Source organism: Arvicola amphibius, chromosome 6, assembly GCF_903992535.2.
Source record: "Arvicola amphibius chromosome 6, mArvAmp1.2, whole genome shotgun sequence".
NCBI lineage: Eukaryota > Metazoa > Chordata > Mammalia > Rodentia > Cricetidae > Arvicola > Arvicola amphibius.
In genome coordinates, this window is record NC_052052.2 from 42,937,654 (window position 1) to 42,964,092 (window position 26,439).

The 26,439-nt window shown below is 37.8% G+C and overlaps 1 protein-coding gene across 2 annotated transcripts in view; it reads left to right on the forward strand.

Annotated features, from left to right (window-relative positions):
• Prkaa2 (protein kinase AMP-activated catalytic subunit alpha 2) overlaps window positions 1-26,016 on the forward strand; it is a 62,710-nt gene extending 36,694 nt beyond the window's left edge. For both annotated transcript variants that reach the window (XM_038332950.1, XM_038332951.1), the window contains 7 exons: window positions 5,204-5,297; window positions 5,864-6,008; window positions 7,612-7,699; window positions 9,728-9,952; window positions 14,640-15,144; window positions 17,967-18,093; window positions 18,553-26,016. In XM_038332950.1, coding sequence (XP_038188878.1) covers window positions 5,204-5,297; window positions 5,864-6,008; window positions 7,612-7,699; window positions 9,728-9,952; window positions 14,640-15,144; window positions 17,967-18,093; window positions 18,553-18,791 — 1,423 coding nt within the window. In that variant the 3' untranslated portion in view covers window positions 18,792-26,016. The remainder of the gene's footprint in view (window positions 1-5,203; window positions 5,298-5,863; window positions 6,009-7,611; window positions 7,700-9,727; window positions 9,953-14,639; window positions 15,145-17,966; window positions 18,094-18,552) is intronic.
• The last annotated feature ends 423 nt before the right edge of the window (window positions 26,017-26,439 follow it).

Below are 26,439 nucleotides of genomic sequence, written 5' to 3' on the forward strand. Positions count from 1 at the left end.
GGGCCATTTATCCTTGATATGAGTATTGGCTGTCAGATGACAGGCTTTTGGACTTATGCCATAGCAGTGCTGGGCACCTACCACTTTATGGGATCCAGGTTAGGGAGCTATGCACTCTGATCTGGTGTGTCGCCTAAGTTCTTCCTCCTTCTCTCTCTTTTTCTCTAGTAGTTGTTTTATTTTTAATTGTGTGTGTGTGTGTGTGTGTGTGTGTGTGTACATGTGATTGTAGGTACCCTTGAAGTATAGAAAAGAGTTGGATCTCTTGCTGCTGAAGGTACAATCCGTTGTGAGTTACCAGATGTAGTGCTGGGAACTGAGATCAGGGCCTCTGCGCAGTAAACACCCTTAACTGCTAAGCCACCTCTCCAGCTCCTAAACCACATTTTTCATACAATATGGAGTAACTTAGGATACAGAAATAGTTTGATCTAAAAAAAGTATCAACTCTTCTTACTGCTAATATTGAGTAAGATGAAAAATGAGAATTGACTTATTAAATTTGACAAAGTGAAGGTTATTGGCTATAAAAACTTTTATTAGAACAGGCAGATCTCTGAGTTTGAGGCCAGTCTAGTCTACAAGAGCTACTTCCAGGACAGGCTTCAAAGCTACAGAAAAACCCTGTCTCGGAAAAAACAAAAACAAAAAACCCCCAACTTTTATTAGAATGCTAAAGGCAAAAATCTGATATAAAGAAAGAATATGGGATGAAGAGAAACAGTAACTGTAGACAAGAACAGAAAAGAGAGCAGAAGAGAATGTATAGTCTAAAGGCAGGTGTTTTTAAAGATGGGTAATGTTAGATGTTTTGTACCACAATAAAGAATGATTAGATCAAAAAGGAACTATGGATGCAGGAGAAAGGGGGGCTAATTGTAGGAGCTATGTTCCTTAGCAGGTTGGGGGACAGCATTCAGCACATAATTGGAGAGTTGATCTTAGAAAATTTATGACCATGTCTGTGTGTAGTGGGAGGGAAGATAATTAGAAATGAGCAGGTCTAGGAACCTAGGGGCTATCTGTTAGACAGATGTCATACATTGGTGACACTTATGCCCCTAGTACAAACAGTAGCAGTGAGGAAAAAGATGGTTTAGAATGAGAGAGAGTTAGCCAGGAGGTCATTGTGTGGTACTGTGTTACAATACTGTATGCTATAGAGACTGCAGGTTTTTGTTTGGTTTCCTTTGTTTGTTTTGAGGCAGGGTCTTACTATATAGCACAAGATGACCTTGAACTTGCTAGGTAGTGATCTTGAACTTAAGACTCTGAGAAATATTGGACTGAACATTTCTTTTGCACCACATTTTATTGCTAGATTGTTGAAACATTCAGCACTTAAGATTTAATTTAAAGGACTAGAGCGATGGCTCAGTGGTTTAAGAACTCTTGGGTTCAGTTCTCAGCACCCACATTGTCTCACAACCGTCTATAACTGTAGTGCTGTGGATTCAGTACTCTCTTCTGGTGTGCAGATATACATGCAGACAAATGCCCACATACATAAAAAAGATAATTTAATATTCAATTAGTGAATTGATGAATCTATGCTCTAAGTAGCAATGGCTACTTGTATTTCAGAAAGAGAGACATTGTTTCTTTGGCAAAAGGTTTCTGGTATGATGTCCTCTTTAAGATAAACAGACAAAATGAAAATCTGATCAGTCCTCCAACTCTTAAGAGTTAGGAGCAGTGGGGAAAATAGAAGGTGTTCTCTTGAGGACAAACCACCTGATTTCCTCTGGAAAAAACAAACTATGAGCAATCTATAAAACAGACAAATCAACCAATTGAAATGTATGGCTGGCAATTAGATCTAATTCTTAAAAAAAAGAAAATAAACCCTATGATTGGGTATTTGATGATGCTCATGGTTTTCTAAATGTGTGTCTGATAGTGATTTTACATTCTGTGCATATGCATGCATATATCTATGTATAATTACATTTTAAGAAATATTCAGGGCATGGGGCAGAGAGTTGCAGAACCAACTTCCTGCATAGAGTGAGGGCTGTCTCTGCCCTGTTAAGGGAGCAGGCCTGGAAAGCAGCAGCAAGCCTGGGAAGCGACAGTGAAAATTGGGTGGGTGGGAGGTAGTTAGGTAGGTTAAAATTTATTAAAAAATAAAACAAAACAAAAAATAAAAGAAATATCCATTGCTGAATATTTTATCTGTTGATAGAGAAAAATGAAAGCAAATTTATTGTGATTTGGTGATGAAAAATATGCTTTATAAAGTTAGTAATTAGAACATATTTATCCTATTTTCTAGACTATTATGGAAATAATTAATTTTTATGTCCATGTATAAATAAGAACAATGCTACTAACCCAATAAAATTTTCCAGAAAACTCAAGCATTTCTTGGAGAAGAAATATGTATGATATTTTGTAAATACTAGATATTGTATGATTCCACAAGCTTTCTAGTTATGTTAGCATAACAAACTATTTTTAGAAAACAATTGTCACCTGAAATTGAGCATTTACATGTACTGTAAATTGGAAATTCAAGTCATCAGTATTTATCAAGAGAAAGATTGTACCTTGTACAAAAATGTTCAAGCTGCACACAGAATTGTAGAAATAGGCCCAGTAATCTTCTGTGGTAGAGAGATGACTAAGGGACTCTGGGAATAGAAGGATAAGTAAACAAATATGGTGGATATTATATAGTAGTCATATCACATAGCTGTAGCACACAGCAATATTGACTGATTCTCAAACAAGTTCCCCAACATTACATGAGATCTACTATTTTAAATCTAAAACCATTAAGATAGATACAAGAATATGAATCACTATTAAATAGAAACATAAACATGTATGTATATTTTGATATGGCAAAATAAAACTAAAAGGAAAGTAAGAGAAGGCTGCATAGGGTTCAGGACGGTGACTCTCTTGGGGAAGGGCAAGGGGAAGTAGGGAGGAGCTCTCTGTGGTTATATGGGAAGGATTGGCAAGGCCCTGCCTTACTGTCTGGATGATGGTTTTGTATTACTTATTGGGATTTTATACAGCAATCAGCTAAAGAAAAGGCCATTCATGAACCAAAGAAAATGAGTGTCAGCAGTCCAGGATAATGATTACTACATTTTATACAACTGAGTTAAAATTGATGAAAATCTTACTCTATATAACTTGACAATATAATATTTTAAAATCTTAATAGACATGATCACCAAACAGGGATGTGTATTGCTGATTTTTGGGTCACTCCAGAAAGATTACTTTTTTCCATGAGTCATATATGCTACTTTATGTGTTTATTGCATAAAAATGCATGTAACCTTACCAGTTGGACATTGCTTAGGGATTGTCTGGATAATTGCTTTTTCCTTTCATAGTTAATAATGTTTCCGAAAATTTCCTTAAAGCACATTATTTTGCATTTCTGTTACATTAAAAGACTGCTGTTATATGTGAATGACTAGTTGTCATTATATTTCTTAAAATATTTTTATAATTATTAGAAGTTACCTTTTAATAACCCGTCAATTTGCCTTTCCTGCCAACTCTCAAACATGAAGCTGTTTTCCTAGGGTTCTTCTTTTTCCAGAATTTGTTACTCATTGTTAATTAAAATTTTATTGGTTGAAATTTTGCCTTTTTTTTTTAAACTTTCAGGTTATTATAGTATTGATCCAAACTACTTATATTTTAAAATAATTTATACATTAATTTAAATAGTTTGTAAGTACTTTGCCAGATGTAAACTCATTAATCAAATTATCATCCTTATAAAATATGCAATTACAAACTGATAGGTATGTGTTGTAAAGCATAGGTAAATATGTTCGTGCAAGCAAATTGCCTCTTTTATACTCGGAAGGTGGCCTGTAGGCTAAATCCCAAAGGATGTCTGAAGGGGAGGTACTAAAGGATGCACCTCAAAGGGAGGCACACCAGTAGAATTAGCCTGTATAAAGAAGCTGCAGTGGGGGAGTAGAGCATGATTAATATAAAGTAGTGGGGCTGCAATTGTGGGAACTGTATTTGAGAAATAACAGAGGGGGCCTGATTAATTGGAACCTTAAGAGAGATAGGAAACTTCTGGCCCTGAAGCTCAGATGTGTGTTTGAAGAGAATCCTTATTCAGTGCCTAACCACAGCTAGATTGCAAGTTCCCCCAATAGAGGATCTGACTTCTCCTAGTCTCACACAAGGACAGCACAAGGAGGTATTCAGTGAGTACTAAGAGTCCTTATTTGGTTGGCTATGCCTGGCACATAGTGAGGGCTCAGTCATGGTAGCTAGTTTTCGTGCTATAATTTGGTGTGTGATGGCGTATGCTGTGGAGTTAGAGACTTCATGAGCTAATTCAGCTCAGCAGTATCCTGTGAAGATTTGTGGTATATTCCAAAGGATCTGCAGCTAAGATTATTTGATTTCATCATTTCATTCATGCCTCATCCAGAATGGATAAGCACAAATGTGATTGGTAACAATAGATCAGAAAAAAAATGAGTTTGATAACAGTAGATGCTTTCACCTACTCTATTCAGTTTGTTTGGCGCCTGTCAAAATAGCCTTCTTTAAACCATTTCATTTAAAGTTGCTAAATAAAATTACCTTTCCACAGTTCATGTGAAATAGTCTCAACTTTATTTCTGTTATAGTCATTTGTTTTACATTAAATAGGATACCCTAGCATTTGTGTCTTCGAAGACCAAAGATTAACATTAGAAGTGTTTTCCAGGCCAGATATGGTGGTATACACCTGTAATTCCAGAATGTGGGAGCCAAGGTGGGATGATTATGAGTTCGAGGCAAGCCTAGATTCTATATGATGAGCATCTATCTCAAGTAAAAAAACATAAAATAGAAATATTTGCCATGGGATAATCCTCTTGTACACTGTAAAGATTTGCCACTCATTTGTTTAATGAAAATTTTTCATGTGGTTAATTTACACACGATGCGTTTTCTTAGTATAGCTTGTGAAGATTTCAAAGATAACAGCAATCTGAAAAGCAGAAATCTGAAGGGAAGTCTATAAGTCTCAGGAAGTCAGATACTTTTATAATGTTCTTCCATGCTTATGGTTCTCGGATTAGTTGGTAACCATTGTAAATCTGTTGCCATTCTACAGTATTATACAATATTGGAATATGAAATTGTAGCAAGAATAGTGGATGAGGTTGACCGTTGTGGAAGCACAGTTTTGTATTAACATCCTGTTTTGTTTATGAAAAAGATACCAGGTGATCAGCACCCCAACAGACTTTTTTATGGTGATGGAATATGTGTCTGGAGGTGAATTATTCGACTACATCTGTAAACATGGGCGGGTGAGTGCTGTACCATCTATTAACAACCCCAGCCCCGAGCTAGGAAAGGGGGAAGCATTGCAGGTAGCCAACCACAAAGATAATTGTCAGTGCTTTAAATTGTTTCTGTAATAATGTCAACTGCAAATGCAGAACATATTTTCTTTCTCCAGAGGCAGCCTTTTGAGATACAGATTTGGAAACCGTATCCCACTTAATCGCCAAAAGATTCTTGTGCTTTTCCCAGTCTGTTCTGCATGAAATCATGCTGAAGCTTCAGTTATTTCCTTTTCTTAGCATTTTCATTTAAGTTCTGTTTTAGCTGGTTTTGATTCCCTAAAACATTGTGCATATTTAATATTAATTGAAAATTAGACATCGTTGCCATTCAGCAAAGCCAAACCTATCGAATAATATTTTGAGCTTTGACAAAGTTTTGGCTGGTTTGCTTTGTCTGATTTGTTGGATTTCTAACTAGTCAATTCTAAATTAGCCTGCTTAGTTATATTTAGACTGGTTATGAAACTGAATGCATAATAAATAGATGTCCTAGATAGTCTTGATGCGGTTTCTTTTCTATGTGCTAGGTTGAAGAGGTGGAAGCCCGGCGGCTCTTTCAGCAGATCCTGTCTGCTGTGGATTACTGTCATAGGCATATGGTTGTCCATCGGGACCTGAAACCAGAAAATGTGCTTCTGGATGCTCAGATGAACGCTAAGATTGCTGACTTTGGTATGCTACTCCATGGTTGCTCAGAGATGTGTAGTACCTTTAAAATGGACCAGTAACTCCTCTTACAGAGCTAAGAACTTTCCGGTTTCACTCACACAAATTCTGTTACACAAAAAGGGATTAATTACAGTCTTTACTCTGGCTTATCTCTTTATCTAAATTTACATGAAAAGTGCTGAGGTTTCTACACCACATTAGAAGGCCACATCAAGACAGATCTTTCTTCCTAAGGCAGTGAATGATACCTGTTTTGTTTTTTGGGTTTTCTTTTGCGTGGGGGAGCAGCTGGGATGAGAAAGGAGTCCCAAACTTCTTTGAAACTTTGTTGATGTAGTGGCTGCTCTCCCTGATGTATATAAACAAGTGTGAAAATTTGTATTCAGCCGTAAAATCTTGGTGTTCCTTCTGAACTGATCATGGAAAGACCTGTAAATCTTAGGACAACATCTAATAACTTATGAGAGATTGGGACTTTGGTCCTGCATAAAAGACAAGGTAAAATGTATGTTTTTATACTCCTTACACTAAACAGACCCAGGAAGGCTTCCACAGTGGAAGTTTGAGGAAAAGATTGTGATCTGACCCTAAGAATTAAGGGAGGGAAGGTGCAAAGTCAGTGTTCCATATTATATATAGGCTTTCTGTTTGTTTTATACCTGCCGTTAAACTAGCTTCACTGTTTCAGTTCAAACTCTTCTAGTAAGTGGTTCAGCTAGAGTTTGGCTCAGTAGATTATTTCTACTATGTTGAATCAGAGCTCTTTAGATTATAAAACTTTCCCAGGAAGTTGAAGCAGGAGTCCCTCCTGATTGTGCTCAGCCTTACCTGACAGCAATGAGACCCTGTCTCCAGGGAAACAGCCTGCTTATCAGCTGGAGCTGCTCTGCTGTCTAATTACAAAAGAGAGAGAGGGGGAGGGGGAGAGAGAAGGGGGAGAGAGAGAGTGAGAGAGAGAGAGAGAGAGGGAGGGAGGGGGGAAAGAGAGGGAGAGGGAGAGAGGGACTTTCATTGTGTCTCTCTGGCTGGTCAGGAACTCACTCTTGTAGAGCAGGCTGACTTCAAACTCACAGAGATCCTCCTGCCTCTGCCTCCTGAGCGCTGGAATTAAAGATGTAGTGCCCAGTTACAACTTTTCAAGAATTTTAGAAGCACTGTTTTTTGTTTGCTTCAATTAGCAGTCTTTTATTTCTTTATATACAGACATAGATAATATTTGGTGCTTACATTTTTGAAAATAGTAATATAATGTCAAATAACCCTTTTGTGAAGAGTCAAAATTTTCATGTAGTGAGGTTTATTCCACTCATTACATGTGGTGCTTTTTTCTTTTCTGTGGGATGATGTAAGTACCATAAAATAATCTCTTTCTAGTCTAACAGTACTTTCTGTTACTTTAAAAATTAGTGTGTGTGTGTGTGTGTGTGTGTGTGTGTACGTAATCCAGGAATTTGGTTGTCAGCTTTGCTCAAGCCTCTTGGCCTATTGAGCTATCTTGTCTCTCACCTTTGCTCTAAAATAAAGAAGATTTCTGAATCATGGTTTTCATCATAGTTTTACCTATGTCTTCAGTATCCAGCATTTGATAAATTGCTTTTCTTTTCAGGACTCTCTAATATGATGTCAGATGGTGAGTTTCTGCGAACCAGCTGCGGATCACCAAATTATGCAGCACCTGAGGTCATCTCAGGAAGGTAATATTAGTGATAAGTAAGCTTTCTGTGACCTTGCATCCATTCTAATAGCATTTAGTTATATTTTCTTAGGAAGAAGATTTTTAACATAGTAGAAATAAATTGTTCATTTATTTTTATTATAGGCAAAATAGTAATATATTTTCTAAAAACTCCATGTAGGTATTGTAATGTGTTTATGCATTTTGTTCAGTGTCAATGGTTGAGACAGATCTGATGTGCCTATATTCTAATGTAGAAAATGTCAAGTAGCAGTAGGATTTGCTAAAATTTAAGCCATTGTCTTTGCTTAATAGACATAGTTATTTAATAATATTTTTGCACATTTCACAGTCTGAAGGTGGTTGTTTTATATTTTTTCCTTTGGAAGAATGAAATTTGGGTGACAGTATGTTTTTAAGCAGTTAAACTAGACAAGTGACTTTGAAGTCCCTCACGTAATTAGCATTGGTATATTATAAAATATTTACGGTATATTATAAAATATTTACGGAGGCTGTAGAGATGAATCAAGCTATTCCACAGTGGCTGGTGGCTGGTTTTGAAAGTTAACAGACTACTTTGAGAGAAAGTATTGAAACGGTGCTTACAGGAAGCAGGTTGTGGGTCTTAGCTCATCATACCATACACCGTGCCATGGAAACAAGAGCAGTCTGTCCGGGCGCTCTGGGGTGCCACGGCACTGGGTGTGTGCAGAGCCCGGTCCTCACAGCCCACTTGCTTCCGGCTTTAGGCATGTGTGGTTACAGGGGAATGGGCTCTCTAGTCTTTAAGGGCACCAGCCTTCTTAAGTTCCACCTCAAGGCCAGATCTCCTTAGAATCTTTTAAGTCCTCAGACTGTCAGTTTGAGGTGAGAATTTCAGCTGATGAGTATTAGGGAACACAAGTGTTTTATGAGCGCTTAGGTGATACAGCTAAAGATGTAAATTAGGAACACCCTCCACTGAAGCAGATGGTGTGCTTTCCATGGAATTGAGGAAATGTGTTACCTCAGACCCAGGTTTGACTATTGATGTGCTACTGGGGAATGGCAGGATGGTAGAAAGGTAAGAGAAATAGTGAGGGGTGTGTGGTGCAGACATGGGTCATCTAGAGCCAGACTGTCTTAGTCCACCCAGTTAGCAGATGGTTTGAAAGGACGTAGTCAGAGCTCTGTCGTATGGGGCCTGGGCAGATGGCTCAGTGCTTAGGAGCACTCGCTCCTCTTCAGAAGACCCACGTTTGATTTCAGGTACTCACATCAGGGCTCTAAACTGCCTGTAACTCCCATTCCGGGAACTCTGACACCCTCTTCTGCCCACTCCAAGTATCAGACACACAAATACCACACAGACACACATGTAATCAACACACTCATATATATAAAAATATAATTTAAAAATATTTTTTAGAAAAGTTAATGTTATGTAAGTTAAGTACTGTCAATATGCTACCAGTTAAATATTTCATTGTCTCAGATTTTGTTTGGTGTGGACTAGGAACAAAAATTTTGTCCAGTAAGCATTTTCTTTTTTGAAATAGTTCTGAAGGGGAAAAAACTGTATACATTATTGTATTTTTTCCTAGTTTTTGGTTATCTACTGTTATGCTTACTTAAAGAAATGAAAGAGAGAGTGTAATTTATTTTTGTTAGTTGGTTGGTTTTTGAGACAGAGTCTTACGCTAAATAGCTTGGGACTCTCTAGATCAGGCTGGCCTTGAACTCAGAGATCTGCCTGCATCTGCCTCCCGAGTACTGGGATTAAAGACATGTGCCATCATGCCTGGCCTGAAAGTCTAATAATTTTTAATTAGCACCTATAATTAATTTTTAACAAATAAAAAGTCTTTTGGCAAATTTTAGTAACTAATTGGGCTCATTTTCTATGAAGATTAATTATTGAGGTTTGGGAATTGCTGTGTATTTCATTGAAAACCTTAAATAGCAATATATACCAAGTTGGTTTGCATTTTGCATGTATGGAAGCAGGATATTAACAATGGGGGGAGTTGGTGCCTACACTGAGGCTTGTGTCATCCTTTCTCAGGCTGTATGCGGGTCCCGAGGTTGATATCTGGAGCTGTGGCGTTATCCTGTATGCCCTTCTCTGTGGCACCCTCCCCTTCGATGATGAGCACGTGCCTACACTCTTTAAGAAGATCCGAGGGGGTGTGTTTTATATCCCGGAGTATCTCAACCGCTCTGTTGCCACTCTCCTGATGCACATGCTACAGGTGGACCCCTTGAAGCGAGCAACTATCAAGGACATCCGGTGATTATAGTTTGCTGTTCCGTACATCTTCTCATTGTAGTAACAGTGATACTAGAATATTTGCTTCATGACACTTTATCTTATGAGAATTTTAAGGCCAAATGCGTGGCATGTGCTTGTCATCCCAGCACTTACCTAGGAGGATGAGGTAGGAGGATCTCAAGTTCAAAGCCAGCATAGACTACAAAGTGAGACCCTGTCTCAAAGAAAAAGAATTTTTAGTATTTGAACTTATTATGCAAACCTGATTATGTCACTTATCTTTCAGATATTTTACATTGCTTTTGTGCTTATTAGCTTAACTAACAAAGCATCTAAAGCCTGTATAGGAAGGATGCAGTCTCCTAGAGTATCATTCCCTCCCCACTGCATCCTTTCCATTAGACTTTAGGGCCTGCACCCTTCGTTAGATTGTTTTGTATTCTGATTCTTTTCTGCATCTTCTGACCTGATAGCATTCTAGTCCTCTTTCATGTCCTGCTCACACGCCGCCAGCTTAGTGAAATCATTTCTGGTTCCCCACACTGTACAGAGCTTCTGGTTGTTCAGCATGTGCCTGAACACGCGCCTTGTTACTGTGTCATTCTTGTACTGTGTCTGACCTGTCTCAGCCTATTGCCTTTCTTGCATTCTAACTATCGGGGTCCAAATTGTCCTAAGATGTAGGTGGAGGCCGCTTGTTTGTTCTCGGCTGCCGAGACCACAAAATAATCACTCAGAAACTATATTATTTGCAATACTGTTTGGTCATTAGCTTGAGCATATTACTAGCTAGCTTTACATCTAGAATTAATCCATTTCCATTATTTTATATTTTACTACGAGGCTTGTGGCCTACCTGCAAGGTTCCAGCTGGCAGCTCGTTTCTTTCCCCTCTGGCTACTCTCTATATATCTCTTTCAGCCTGGCTTTAATCTGTTAAGCCATTGGCCAAAAGCAGCTTCTTTATTTACTAATGGTAATAAAACATATTCCCAGCATGCATCACCTCCCGCATCATTAAGACGTTTCTATTCACCTGCTACTTTACTACTTTGCTGAGAGTAGAACTTCAGGAGGGATCTGAAGATTCAGATGTGAAAATTGGAGAACTTGGTGTTTTAGATATGGTTGATGAAGTAAAGGATTGCCTTTTTAAAATCCTTACCACTATAAAATTGGCTTACCTTTTTTGAAATTTATAGTATTTAATACAATGAAAATGCTATATAAATACAGAAGCATGAGACATGTTTGAACATGTTGAATTCAGATGCATGCATTCTCTTCTACCCCTCCCCCACTTTTCTACCTCTCCTGCCTTCACTTTTTTCACTGTACTCTTCTGCCCCCATATTTCCCCTGCCCCTTTTATGTTTCAGGTGTTTGGTTTCTATCCCCACCTTTCTCTTTTAAAGATACTTTTGTCTCATAGGCCCCTTTCTGTTTTCCTGGCTTCTAACCACACTATGGTTTTAGAGGAATGACGTGATGCCTCTACATGTTATGTATGTTTTTAGATAAATGACGTGATGCCTCTACATGTTATGTATGTTTTTAGATAAATGACGTGATGCCTCTACATGTTATGTATGTTTTTAGATAAATGACGTGATGCCTCTACATGTTATGTATGTTTTTAGATAAATGACGTGATGCCTCTACATGTTATGTATGTTTTTAGATGAATGACGTGATGCCTCTACGTGTTATGTATGTTTTTAGATGAATGACGTGATGCCTCTACGTGTTATGTATGCTTTTAGAGGAATGACGTGATGTCTCTACGTGTTATGTATGCTTTTAGAGGAATGACGTGATGCTTCTACGTGTTATGTATGATTTTAGAGGAATGATGTGATATGCATACACATGTATGTTTTTAGAGGGCTTTTGTTTTTATCTTAGGTTCCAAAGGTTGTTTGAAAAGCACATTCTTCTGACGTCTTTCAGAGTCTTTCCCTTTCCCTTAGAGCCAGAATAAGTGTTTTGCGTATCCTGTGGAGCACTCAGAGGGCAGCTGAAGTGGTGGTTTATGCTGGCGCTGCAGTCCTCTTGTAAGCAAGGACTTACATACACGTTTAGGTATCTCTTTCCTCCTGGCAAGAAACAGCTTAAGGGAGGAAGGATTTAATTTGGTTTAATGCTTTGGGAGATGTAGTCCATTATGGTGATGAAGGCATCGCTGCAGGCATGGGGAATGCCCTGTGTCTGCAGTCAGGAAGCAGAGTCAATAGGAATGTGCTGGGCTATAAGGCCTAACCCAGTGACCTCCTTTGTTAAGTGAAGCTCCCCCTGCTAACAGATTTCACGGCCTTCCTAAGCAGCAGCACTAGCTGGGAGTCACACATCCTAATGCCAGCACTGGTGGGCGGGCGTCCCGCACTCAGACCACAGCGTTGTTTACTTTCCCTGGCCTGTACCAGTGCCCAGGCCTCATGCACACGAATGCACACCTGTAGAATTGCTGCCAGACTCAGTTATGGAAGTGCAGCAGCAGGGGAGAGACCTCTGTTCACAATTCTGTGGGATAAATACTTCTAACAGGGCCAGAAGAAAAATTAGACATGCTGATGCAATTGTACTTGCTGAAGTGAGCCCTGATAAATTTATAACAGTGACAGGATTAATTCTGTACTTCAAAATAGGTTTTTATATATTTACAGACTTTAGAAGAAAAAATGTAAATGAATCTGTTAAAATGAGTTAATTGGCCCATAGGAAGTGCTGTACAATCGTGATATTCTGGACTGGCAAGATGGCTTAACCATTACAGGCTAAAGCTCACAACCAAAAGGACAAAATAATGGCAAATTTCTATACTTAAAGTAATAACTTAGAGCTATAGTTCTCACTATTTTATGTTTGATATTTCAATATGAGTATTTTTAATTTGATAAAGTATACTTCAACAGGCATAAAAATTAAAACTTTTGACAGTTGATTAACATCAAGCATTATACTATTTAACCTGTTTTGTTGTACTGACTGTTTATAGGTAGCTGTTATAATTCTCATTTTGCAACAATAAAACTGTAACTTAGGTTATGTCATGATTCATTTATATACTTGGTTATTTCTTTCTAAGTTATTTTAAATTAGGGACTGCATTTTCATACTAAAATATGCCATGTGTGGCTTATATTTAATGGTGCACTATCCTGTTTGTCAAGGACAGTGGATGTAACTTATTTCTCATACGCTTACACTTATTCACAGAGTCCTATGTTTGATCCCCAGCACTGCATAAACTGGGTGCAGGTTGCATATTTATAATCCCAGCCCTGGGGAGGTGAGGCAAAGGATTAGAAGTTCAGGGTCATCTTTAGATACATAGCAAGTTCAAGGTCTGCCTGGACTACCTATAAATGGAAAAGTTTAAGTTTTAGTATCTCTACCTTCTTGATATTGAGGACCTCAAATAATTTTTAGTGAATGATATACCAGTAGTTAGCATATAATAATTAAAATTAGAATTTATTTTTTTTAAAAAATCTATTCATTTAAATGTCTTAAACAAACAAAAAAACCCAAGGATTTGATCTAGAGCCTTGTAGTTCCTAGGCCAACACTCTACCACTGAGTTACATCTCTGTTCCCTTCCCCTATCTCCTTTTACATCTTAGTTGAGATAAGGTCTCACTAATTTCTTTTGTAGCTGAAGCAAGCCTTGAACTTGAGACTCTTCTGAATCGTCCCCTGAATAGCTAGGATAATAAGTGTATATAACCAAGCCTAATAGTAATCTCTCTATACACTTTTATAAATGTTCTCAGTGTCTAGTTTAATCAAATTCTCAATTAAATTCTTCATTTAATCTTGCAGTTTTGTTTATTTTGGATTTTTCAAGACAGGGTTTCTCTGTGTAATAGTCCTGGCTCTCTTGGAACTCACTTTATATACCAGGCTGGCCTCAAACTCACAGAGATTCACTAGTCTCTGCCTCCCAAGTGCTGGGATTAAAGATGTTCACCACCACCACCAGGCTAATCTTGCAATATTTTATATTAGTTGAAGTTCTTGAGGAAATCTGAACTCAGGTAAGTGGCTGAAAAATAAAAGAGTACTTAATAGCCATCAGATAATAGTAATATTCTTTGATACTAAAGCAAAGTTTAACCTGCCAGCTTATAGTTTGCAATATCAAATGAGAAAAAAAATCAATTAACTTTTGTACTTTATCACTCTATAGGGATATAATGTTTTAAATTTTAAGTGATTCTTATATGCCTGTATACTTCTGTCATTTCATTGAGAGATCTTGCATTATTGAAATATACAGATTTCTTACATTTCATTTTACACTATCAGAAATCATATTCATTATTATCAATACTAACTTCATCAGAACATCTTTAGGTCTTGAGAAACCATCAAACCCCAGGAGGCAGGCATAATTACTACACAGCATCTGGAATTTTGATTGGGAACTCAGATTCTGTCATCGACCATAAATGTTGCTAGTTGTTTTCCTGGAAGTGACAGACCCACTTTGTTCATTTTCAAGGAAATAGTCCAAGTCTAAATGTCTGTATTTATTTAAGGCTAGAGATTAATTAACTGGCCCCAGGGTCCCATAGCCAATAGCAGCAGAACTGGAGCTGGAGACCAGGGTTTTGGAGTCTTTGTGTTATATTGCCCCATGTCTAAATTATTTGGGACTTACTAAAGCATGTTCTTATAACAGTGTATATGGTGTTTTTCCTAGAGAACATGAATGGTTTAAACAGGATTTGCCCAGTTACCTATTTCCTGAAGACCCCTCCTATGATGCTAACGTCATTGATGATGAGGCTGTGAAAGAAGTATGTGAAAAATTTGAGTGTACAGAGTCAGAAGTAACGAGCAGCTTATACAGCGGCGACCCTCAAGACCAGCTTGCGGTGGCATATCATCTTATCATCGACAATCGGAGAATAATGAACCAAGCCAGTGAGTTCTACCTCGCCTCCAGTCCGCCAACTGGTTCTTTTATGGATGACAGTGCCATGCATATCCCCCCAGGCCTGAAACCACATCCTGAAAGGATGCCACCTCTTATAGCAGACAGCCCCAAAGCACGGTGTCCTTTGGATGCACTGAACACAACGAAGCCCAAATCTTTAGCTGTGAAAAAAGCCAAGTGGCATCTTGGAATCCGAAGCCAGAGCAAACCATATGATATTATGGCTGAAGTGTACCGAGCTATGAAGCAGCTGGATTTTGAATGGAAGGTAGGAAATCACAATGTACTAAGGCTGTGTGAAGAGAAATTTTTTTAATATAATAAGTTTTTAAAGCAGTTGAGTATTGAGGTCCACATAAAGTTGTTTTTGATTTAGAAATAATTGTAGTGGACTTCATGTTTTTGATAGACACGGTTCATTCTTTTAAACTATATAACACACTATCAAAACATATTAAAGGCTAAAGAACTGTTGATGCTGGGAACATATTTTGAGTTACAGAATAGCATTCTTGTCCAAGTAATCAAAATTATCTGAGAAAACAGCCCACCTGTTTCATAGCAACATTTCTGAAATCTGAAATCTTGAAAGGCAATTTCTTCTCACCTTTTCCAGGGTGTATGTTTTCTTTTCATGCTTTTTTGGCACACATGGTCGATGGCTATGGCAGTTAGTGTTCAATATATATTATGTTTCAAGCCTGTTCATTCTGTCAACAAGTAATTTCTTCAAGTTGAGAAATTTTCTGATGTTTTTCATCCTTAGTTTGCTAGTTCTTTCCTCACTGCTGTGACAAAATCCCTGACAAAGGAACTTAAGGAAGGAAGGGTTTATTTAGACCCCCAGCCTGAGGATGTAGTTCATCCCAGAAGGAAGCCATGGAGGCAGGTGTGAGACAGATGCCTGCCACATGCAGAAAGCCATGAAGGCTGATGCCCAGTCCAGACTCTAGCATATAAAACAGTGCTGCCCACATTTAGAGTAGACTTTCCCACTTCAGATTGCCCCATCTAAAACATTTCTCACAGACATGCCCAGAGGTTTGTCTTCTAGGTGACTGTAGACCTTGTCACGTTGACAGTATTAACCATCACGAGCCCTCCTCTGTCAGCTTGATACCTGACCATACCATTTCAGATCTGTAGCCTCCATCTCTTCTCCCCACACCATGGCCATCTCATTATATGAAATGCATTCAGCACGACTTCAAAGGTCCCGTAGTCTTTAATGGTTCCAATGCTGTTGAGTTTTAACTGTCACACTTGATTATGCTGTATTTTCTACTATCAGCATACATTTACTTTTTCAAGTTAACATTTTGTTGCAGCTCAACTCTTTGAATATATATGGGGTCATTTTTAAAATTTAAGATATCCTTTCAGCCGTGTGCCACTTTAACTGGCCTATTTTAATGTTTTGAAATTAAGATAGTTCTTTAACAATTTCATATATGTAAGGAAAGAATTCTTGCTATTCTCCCAACTCTCTATTCTCATATGCCTGTCCCCAGCTCTTCCCTACTTGTCCCTTTCCAGATCTATGACTCAAGGTTTTGGTGTGTGAGCCATTAAAGGGAAAAACATTCCAAATTTATCATATAACATTCAATACATTTTAATAAATCAATTTTAATTTGCTTTTATTTCATTATTTTTACATGATTAAATAAGATAACATTCCTTAAATAAAGTCAATCTCCTTTTTCTGAAGCAAGTTTATTTAGTTAAATAAGATTTTGCTGGGCATAGTGGCTCATGCCTGTAACAAACACTAGCACTCCAAGAACCTGAGGCAGGAGAATTTTTATGGACTCAAGACCCTGTGTGGGATTCTGTCTCACTTTATAAGCATGTAAATAAAAGAGATGCCAACATTTTAAAATATCCAGGGAAAGAATATAGTAACTAATCTGACACATTCTAAGAACCAAGTGTTGATGGAAGCCGTTAGTTTGTTCCCAGTTGCTCTGATCCTACATAATCATATAGAAACTATATTATTTGTAATACTGTTTGGCCAATAACTTAAGCATATTTCTGGCTAACTCTTATATCCTAAACTAACCCATCTCCATTATTCTGTGTATTGCCACATGGCTGTGGCTTACTGGGTGAAGTTCCGTCTGGTGTCTGTCTCCAGTGGGGCTACATGGCTTTTCCCTGACTCTGCCTTCTTTCTTCCAGCATTCAGTTTAGTTGTCCCCCCACTCCCACCCTCCACCCCTGCCTAGCTCTATTCTACCCTATCACAGACCAAGCCAGCTTCTTTATTCATTAACCAATAAAAGCAACACACATACAGAAGGACTTCCTACACTAGCCCAGAATCTTTTCATCTGATCTGCAGTTTTACACTATTTTTGGGATATCATGCTGTTGGTGTTGTATGACTCTACCTGATTTAAGCCACTGTAGGCAGTAGTTTCTGTCCTGCCTAGTCCCACAGCCATTCAGTCCTAAAGAAACACACAGAGGGTTATATTAATTACGAATTATTTGGTCTATTAACTCAGGATTATTATTAGTTAGCTCTTATAACTAAAATTAACCCATAATTCTTGTCTATGTTTAGCCACGTGGCTTAGTACCTTTTCTCAATGAGACATTCTCATCTTGCCTCCTCTGCATCTAGCTAGTAACTGCATCTCTGCCTTTCCTCTTCCCAGAATTCTCCTAGTCTGGTTGCCCCACCTATACTTCCTGCCTGGCTACTGGCTAATGAGCTTTTTATTAAACCAATATGAGTAACAAATTTTACAGTGTACAAGAGCATTATCCCACAGCAAGCCACTAATATTTAGCTCTGTTATTCCTTCTGCTCCCTATTTATCAAAACTACTGAAGCAAAGGCTACTAAGATTATTATTAATACTCTAGAGCAGATCTATATCTGGGTTAAAGGCTAGACTATAGGATCTGAATTTTTACAAATGGTATTGATAGTGGGATTAAATATACCGAATTACTTGTGACATAGAAGAAGAATCAAGCACAAATCCTTCTCTCTCTCACCCATGTTTGGTTTTGATATTTTTTGCTAAGATGGGAGACATTGTGTAGTTTTAAGTTTTTATTTATTTCTGGTTTTAGGTAGTGAATGCCTACCATCTTCGAGTAAGAAGAAAAAACCCAGTGACTGGCACTTATGTGAAAATGAGCTTGCAGCTTTACCTGGTTGACAATCGGAGCTATCTTTTAGACTTTAAAAGCATTGATGGTAAGGAGGCTTGTAGGGATGAGTTCTGAGAAGTGAAACTTGGCATTGTTTGACCTGCTATCACATCATCTCAAAGACATGGTGGGTGGGGTTTTTAAAGTAGACCTAACAAAAATGTAGGTGAAATTAAATATGTAGTTTTAGCAGAAAATAAATGACCAAAGATGGAAGCTGTCTTCAGATGTCAGCATGCTCACTTTCATTTCAGTGGAAGTGCTGCATCCTGTGTTGAGAAGGATTAGATGCATCAGCTGTGGAAGTGTTGTGAGTGAGTGATTGGTAACGTGTGATGGTTGTGGGAAGGGCGAGATAGCATCTCTTCCACTCCAAACACCGAACATCACAGTCCTTATTAAGCTCCCGTGCTCAGATCTGTTTACTTCCCATTCTCAGTGCAGCAGCTTCTGGGACGACTTGGAAGAGTGCACTTGCTCCATTCACTGTTCTTTGATCTTTCAGATGAGGTGGTAGAGCAGAGGTCTGGTTCCTCAACACCTCAGCGGTCCTGTTCTGCTGCTGGCCTGCACAGACCACGGTCAAGCTTTGATTCCACCACAGCTGAGAACCACTCACTCTCGGGGTCCCTCTCTGGCTCTTTGACTGGAAGCACTTTGTCCTCAGCTTCCCCCCGCCTGGGCAGTCACACCATGGATTTTTTTGAAATGTGTGCCAGTCTGATCACTACTTTAGCTCGTTGATAATCTCCCACTGGTTTCTGTCTTTCTGTTACTGCACTGTGAAAATCACATATACTCTTTAAATTAGTATCTCACTTTTGGTTATTACATACTCTGCAATATAAATTGATGTGAATATTCCCAGGTGACATGCCATGTATTGAAATTACCAGAAACACAGAAGTCTGGCACTTTGTTTACTTTTAGAACTCTATTATTCTACTGTGCCTATGATAAATTTGAATATAGGTAGTACCTTTAATGGATGAGTGTTGATGATGTTTGCTAATTTATACTTGTGAGTTCACTACACATGATGAGCACACTTCACTGATGAGCCAGCTAGTTTAGGAGTGGTGGTACCTTCTTCCCTCATGTGTAGTGTACAAAATTTCTAAATTTCAAAATGTGTTAGATTATCTAGGCACCCAGTTTTCTTGCACAAGAAGATTAAGAAATAGATTGTGCTAATCAAATATTTAAATGTAGAAATCTGAAAAATCCTGTCCCCCTAAATATTAGAAACCAAATTCTTTTTAATGGTTTCTGAAAATACTGCCTAGTATTAGCCAGACAGACTGTGTTTCTGTTAACAGGTGCCCTGTATCTAGAATTCTCAACATTTGTACAAGGCCCTAGTTAAATCCCACCACCACCAAGCAAGACAAAACCATGCAAAAATAGTACATAGTTAAATGAAACAAGGCAAAATACCAACAACCCCTTAAAGAAAATTCTATTCTGATCATCTATTTTGTGCTTATGGGCCTGGGGTAGGGCTCACATGGGTTGGGAGGGCCAGGAGGTTATGACCTTCTGATGTCTTCACTAATTCACCTGAGGTTTAAGTTATTGATGCCACCTCCTTTCTCATTTGTCTTTGTTCATTGGTTTTCAATCTTTTGTTCCCTTTTTTTAATCTTTAGTTCAAAATCCTGTTTTGTCCTTAGGACCTTAGTGTACTTCCGAAGCTCATCTGCGGTGACCTTCACTGTTGAACCTGATTGGACAGGGAAGCCTTAAACATTTAAAGTATTTTCTCCTGGAATAAGTATATGTGTTGTTTACATATATACATGTATGTATTGACACATCAGTGCTTTTAATCAAAAAGAACCAAACTTTTTTGTGCAAGTTTTTTTAATTTAAGATAAAAACACTATAAAGCAGGATAAAGTTAATTGATTATATTTTGTTTTAGTAAAAGTATTTTTAAATTATGTATAATTTATCTAATAATATATTTATTCATTTATTGTATTTATGTTGTGATTAACAAAATCATCGACCTGATTTATCGTAGGAATTCTTAAGCTCTTGAAAATGAAAGAAGCCTCGACAGGTCTCTCTTTACCAAAAATGCTGTATTTTCTGTCTACCAAGAAGAGCGATGAGACTATGAGACCAAGTTTCTCGTGTGTTTACGGAAGACAGGGTTATCTGTCTTTAAATAGCTTTGAAATCATGAGTTTGCATCATATCACATCAGATAATTTTGTAGTTCTTTTAGAAAATGATGGTCAATACTTATCACTCCAGTTTTCAATATCAAAATCTAAAGGACCCTTTCTCCAATTTGAGAAAGAGGGTGGGTGTACAATTAAGGTAACTTGAGTTTTTAATCTTTGAAAGATTGCCATCTTGTGGCAATAGGTGGTAATTTTAGTAGTTATTTTAATAGCAATATTTAGTCCTGTTTTGTCTAATGTGTTTTATGGATGTGACATAATTTTGACTTCTCCAAATGTATGCATACCCTTTGTGTGTGTGTGTGTGTGTGTGTGTGTGTGTATGGGAGGGAAATACCTGCTCATAATATTTTTCTAATTATGAATGGGAGGCTTTGAAATAAGGAAATTATTGGATTCCTTACCTCTAATTACAATATCCTCAACAGTTTTGAAGGCAGGAAAGTTGCCAGAATACTCTCTTAGTCTAGTGAATTTGGTGTTAGGAGCTTGCTCATCGCAAAACTACTTTGTTTGAATAATTATGATGCTATTGGAGAACTAAAAATTATTTACTATTATCTTATTTGTTCCATTGTTTATTAATACCCAGATTGACAGTTGCCTATTGAATTTCAGGAGAACTGAAGGTCATTTTATTTCTTTTCTTTTAACATTTCAAAATATAATTATTTTGTGAGTCTAGGTGATAGGATAAATTGGTTTGCAGAGAGAATTTGGTGACTCATCTAGCAAAATAGAAGCTAGAATTTTGTCATAGCATAGGTATTTTTGTTTGTTTGTTTGTTTTGAGGCTGAGCTTCTCTGTGTAACAGTCCTAGAACTAGTGTCCTGGAACTAGTTCTTGTTGACCAGGCTGGCTTCGAATTCACAGAGATCCGCCTGCCTCTGCCTCCCGAGTGCTGGCATTAAAGGTGTGCGCCACCACCACCCAACTCATAGCACAGTTTTTTTTTTCTTTGCTCTTGGGAACAGAGAAGGAAAGACTGCTTTGCAAATTTTAAAGTTCTCACACTTCAGTCAACACTGGACATAGCAAGTATTGAGTTAATATCAGGCTAACCTAGGGATAATTACTGTTAGGTTATAAGTGGGGGCCTTATTTATGCCCCGGAAATGGATTCCATCTTGTTCTAAAATAGCATTTCCTAAATCAAAGAAATACCACGGACTCATTTTGAAAAACATTGTGTTCTGTGCTGCACTTTACAGAAGCAGCACTAAAATATTTGATGAGTTCGTTCAGAAAAAGGCCACATAATTGTGTGTGGCCCTACTTTGCCTGAACTAGTTTACTGTTTTTAAACATCTGCTGAGGATGTTGCTTACCCGTAATCCCACTGGGGAGCATGAGGCAGGAAGATACTTTGAGGCCAAACTAGACTAGATAGATATCAAGACCCTGTTTCATGAGGTAAACAATAAAGAAGCCTGAACATCCCATAAGAAAGTATGGAAAACAGCTGTCCCCAAGTGCCACACCCAGTGTGGTCGTGACACTTCAGACAGCACTCCTTCCCTTTCACTTGCTGTGGACAGCCTGATTCAGGTTCAGAGCCACGCCCTTTACCATGCGGGTATGCTTATCCAGAGCCCGCAGCTTGTGTCACAGCTTGGGTTTCTTAATCAGACTGATGTTTTTTAGGTAGAATTTCCATTCTGTTCTTCACTCAGTGGATGACTGGAAAGTCTTAGACAAGGTTACTTATGAAAAACCAGAGGAATAAGAGACCAGTGACTTTCTGGTGTTGCTTCATGGAGAGCCAGTCAGTTTGAATTCATTCAAAATTGATGGCCACTGAACATTTTCTAAGTACTTTGATTTGGGAAACCAAAATCGAAGTTGTCTCAAATGAAGTCTAAAGGGAGAGAGAAAAGCAAACCATTCACAAGTTAGGGTTTTGTTTGGATGAAGAAACCATTTTAGAGCCCCTTGCAACCTCTGGTCATGTGCAGAGAGAAGCCAGGGGCCCAAGCTAAGCGGAAATATGTGTCCTCGTGTGTCAGGGAAGTGGCTTATTTAGCACAGTGAAGTCTCTACGTCATGCAAGTAAGTCTTCAAAGATACTTATATAGTTCTGGGTGTCCTTTTTTCTTAGCTAGTTTGTACTCAGGGAATACAAATTTAATACTTGAGATAAAATGAAATATAATTGGAAAATAATCATAAACAACCAAATCAGATTTTTATACTGCTTTAGGTGTAGTATCTACTAACATGTAAGCATGCTCAGTTAATGTGGGCCCCACATTGATTTATACAATTTAATATCCTGAAACATACCTACCACAGACCCTACGGCTCTGTCTGCTCACTGGTTAGTAAGTTAAACTACTGTGAAGTCTCCTATAAAAATGTGGGATCTTCTCATAGACCTGTGTGGTTTGTGTTGGTTTAAAGACCTGAAACTCTTCAGTCTGGCATATCTCTACCTGTTACCTTTCCTTCAGTTACCTATGACTTTAAAGTAGGAATCAGGATTTCAGCAGTTCTCAGCAACTCCGTTGAAAAGTTTGGGTGAAGGCTGTGTGCATGTCTGAGGAAGTTCCATCTTGGACTCGGCCTCAATTGTGAGATCCCAAGATGCAAGGGATAGAGAGAATTGCTAGTGCCCCTTTGAGCTCTGAAGTTCTGCCTTGTTTACTTCTTGAGAGAATTTGTGTTAGTGTTCTCTTTTTATGTATCTGTATTTTTATATTGGTATGAAGGCTCTGTCCTGGTTTGAGGCATTTCAAAGGTGTAAACACAGCTCCGTGGACGGCCGGAGCGCAAATCAAGAGCCCCACGTGAATTGAGCATTAGTCAGAAAATGGCTGATAATCTGGTGGTAGTGCTAACAATTTCCAGCTCTGTTCATGTCCCCTTTCAGTGACCAGTCCAGTGAGCAGGGACAGCAGCCTCTCCATAAGTCGTGAGTGCCTCACGTGGATTCAGTGGTACCAGTCACTTAACCTTTCTTCTGGGCTGAACAGTTGGAGTTTGTGAGACATCTGATAGGCAAGTACTAAAACTGAACACTGGTGTATTGCTTGTGAGTCCTGGAGTGACACACAGTAGTTGTAACTGAATTTATCTAGTTTAATCATAAAAGCTAGTTGATTGTACTAGTTAGATGTAATTATGTGAAATATTTATGATTATATTGATTTTTATAAGTATAAGTTATTGAGGGTGCTTGAAATATAGAAAAATTTATAGAACGTAATTTTTTTCTTCAATTTTATTTATGTGATTTTGGGGTGTGGGAAGCTTTTTACTGGGAATTGAACCCAGGGCTTCACATGCGTGAACCAAGTGCTTGACCACGGACCTAAACTCCCTGCCCTTATTATGTGATTCTTAAAGTACACTCTCTTTTTATAGAGGAAAACTAGCCCAAGTCCCTCTCTAAGTTGTGACTGTTAGCAAACACAGGCTTATCTAAATTTCATATTGGTGACTTTTTATTTTGTGCAGAAATGATTTGACACTTTTTTCATAGAGCACTCTCTATGAACGACCTGGTCACTACTGGCTTGAAAGAGGTTCTCTCAAGCTTTTTAAAACTTGGAAACGCAACTTAATTTAGTGAGCTTTAAAGCATCCATATAGGTATATGTACATAAACATACACATTATTTCAATAAGTAAGTGACTTCTTTACCAGCCTTTCCTTGAATATTTGTGATGTGGTTGATAGCACTGGTTATAGCATGAGGAACAGGACCCACAGTCTAGACTGTGTTAAGTTTTGATTAAACTTCTTCAGCCATAACCTGATAAGAATCAGGTCCCATCTAGAAGTTCTCAGACTGCAGGCCTGTATTTTGTGAGCCAACATCAATGTTTACTGCCAGCCATGTACAGCAATGCCGTTTGTAACTGCATGTGACTTTTGGTAACTAGAGTTTGTGTCTATTAGCAGTTCGGATTTTATAGAAGTAATTCGCAGTTATTTGGACAAGCAGGGTGGGTCAATTCAACTATATTTAAAGTGCAATTAAGGAAATTATAGGGTATAATATTCTTTCCAGTTTTAAAAAATAGTTAAGGATTTGTAGAATGTCCTAGAATGAAGAAAAATTTGAAAATAGACTTTTTTTTAAAAAAAGGTTTATACAGTGATTTTTTTTTTTTAAATTCAAGATTTGCTACTTTGTGTTAAAGTTTTAAGGAAAAACAGAAGCCTCCTAGGAAAAAAGAATTGCATTTTTATTTTTCTCCTATTAATATGAATGTGCATTTTCATAGCTAAAAGTCTCTTGTAAACAATATTTGTTACCAAATGAAGCCCATTTTTCTAGATGGAGAACATTTTCCAAAAATGGAAGAGACATAGACCCACAGTCTACACAAAGAAAGAAACAGTTCCTGGTGCCTTCTCAAATAACTGCAGAGAAAAAGCATATTAAAGCAAACACACGATCAAACTCCATTTTCTTTTGAGTTTTCTGTTTCCCTGTGAGCTGCCCCACAAAGGGTCACGTGGTTTGCTTCTGCCTCTTCAGTTCCACTTGACCAAACCTCACACCATCACCACTAGAAGTTCTTCACTGAATAGAGTTTCTGTTTCATTTATATCACTTTTAAAAGCCACCTGGGCAAATATTTGGCTACTTTCTTGTGCTTTAAAAAATGAATGCAATTACTAGCAATCTTTATGTTTTAAAGTATATAAAGGAAAGAAACGCAGAGTTGAAGACCGAGTCTAATTGAAATCGAATTCACTGTTTGCTCCTATCGCAGCACAGCTTTGTGACCCTGTGTAGTTCTCTCTTGTACAAAATGTGGATAATAACCTACCTCACAGATGTGTGTGAGAAGCTGTTTGAAAACCTGGAAGTGGGGTTTATAGTCACACATTCAGCGTCAGTCTTGGCTTTTTTACTAGACAACTTTGATACCGACAGGATGAGTATCTCGTTTTTAGGTGTCGTATGTAATAAGAGCATAGTGCTAAGAATGTTTAAGACACAGTTTCACAAATTATAGTGTTCTTATTGTAAGACACTTCAAATTTCCTGAAAACCTCAAATATCTAAGTATCAAAATGTCTTTTGTTTTAGTAAATATTGTTATTCAGAATGTTGACTGAAGCTGCCTTAATGTACCAAAATACAGCTTTCTGTCAAGACTGTTCACAAATACCATGGTTGTACTGTTTTGAGTGTTGATTGTGAAGTTGTTATGAACTATGACCTTGAAGGATAGTATTTTGATATTATTTTGGGGGCAATGATTGTGTTTTTAATCACGTTTCACTTCTATACAGTGTTTTTTGAGTGTAAACAATAAAATTGAAAGTTGACAGATACTAGATGATGTGTATGGTCATAACATATTACTGGATAGTAATTACTTGATTTGTTTTTCAGGAACACCATTTATCTTTAGCCTGTAAAATAGTCCCATGATGTGTTACTCCTTAGTGCAGGGCTAGAGTATGTCTCTATTTGAAAACATTGTTAAATGACTGAAATGGAACTACTTTTTACATTGGTTTCAGAACAGAAGACAACAGACTCACAGTGATTTTGTTTAAATAACTATAGATTCTAATTTCACTTTTATTTGTTAATGCATTTTTGTGAGTTAAATGATTGGTGGGAAGGATTTTTCTTCAGTAACCATGTAGAAAAGATTAGTGAATTTCAAAGCATTTCATATTTGCAGGTTCTGTCTAATTAATGTTTGCACTCTATGGAACTCATTGGCAACACACACAAGAGAAAATGGCCTGATTGCGTGTCCACATTTTCCACAAAATCCAATTAAAATCTGGTTAATTTGAAAGCTATTTTTGTTTCTGTCCAGTCACTAAGCTAATATTCTGTGTTTCAGCTAATAATTCCTGAGAAAGCTTTCTCAGAAAAAAATTGCTTCTGACTCACTGGAGATTTCAGGCCATTGCTGCACATTTTTGTCTTTGTTGCTGTACACTGTATTTTCAGGCTGAGCCACACACATCTTGGTGTTCTATTTGATTACAAATTGCCCAGTTGTAAGGGGAAAGATTTGTTGTTTTACTCCTTGGAAGAGCCATGGGTGTACTTGGGTTTCCTCAGGTGACTGAACACGTCTTCTACCATTGCTACACCGCTGCTATAAATGTACCATTTTATTGATTATTACCAGTACTACTGGGAGCATTGCTTCCTCCTCTTTGTCCTCCTCTCCTTTCCCATCTCTGTTCTTTCTCCTTCCCTCTTGATATTTTGGA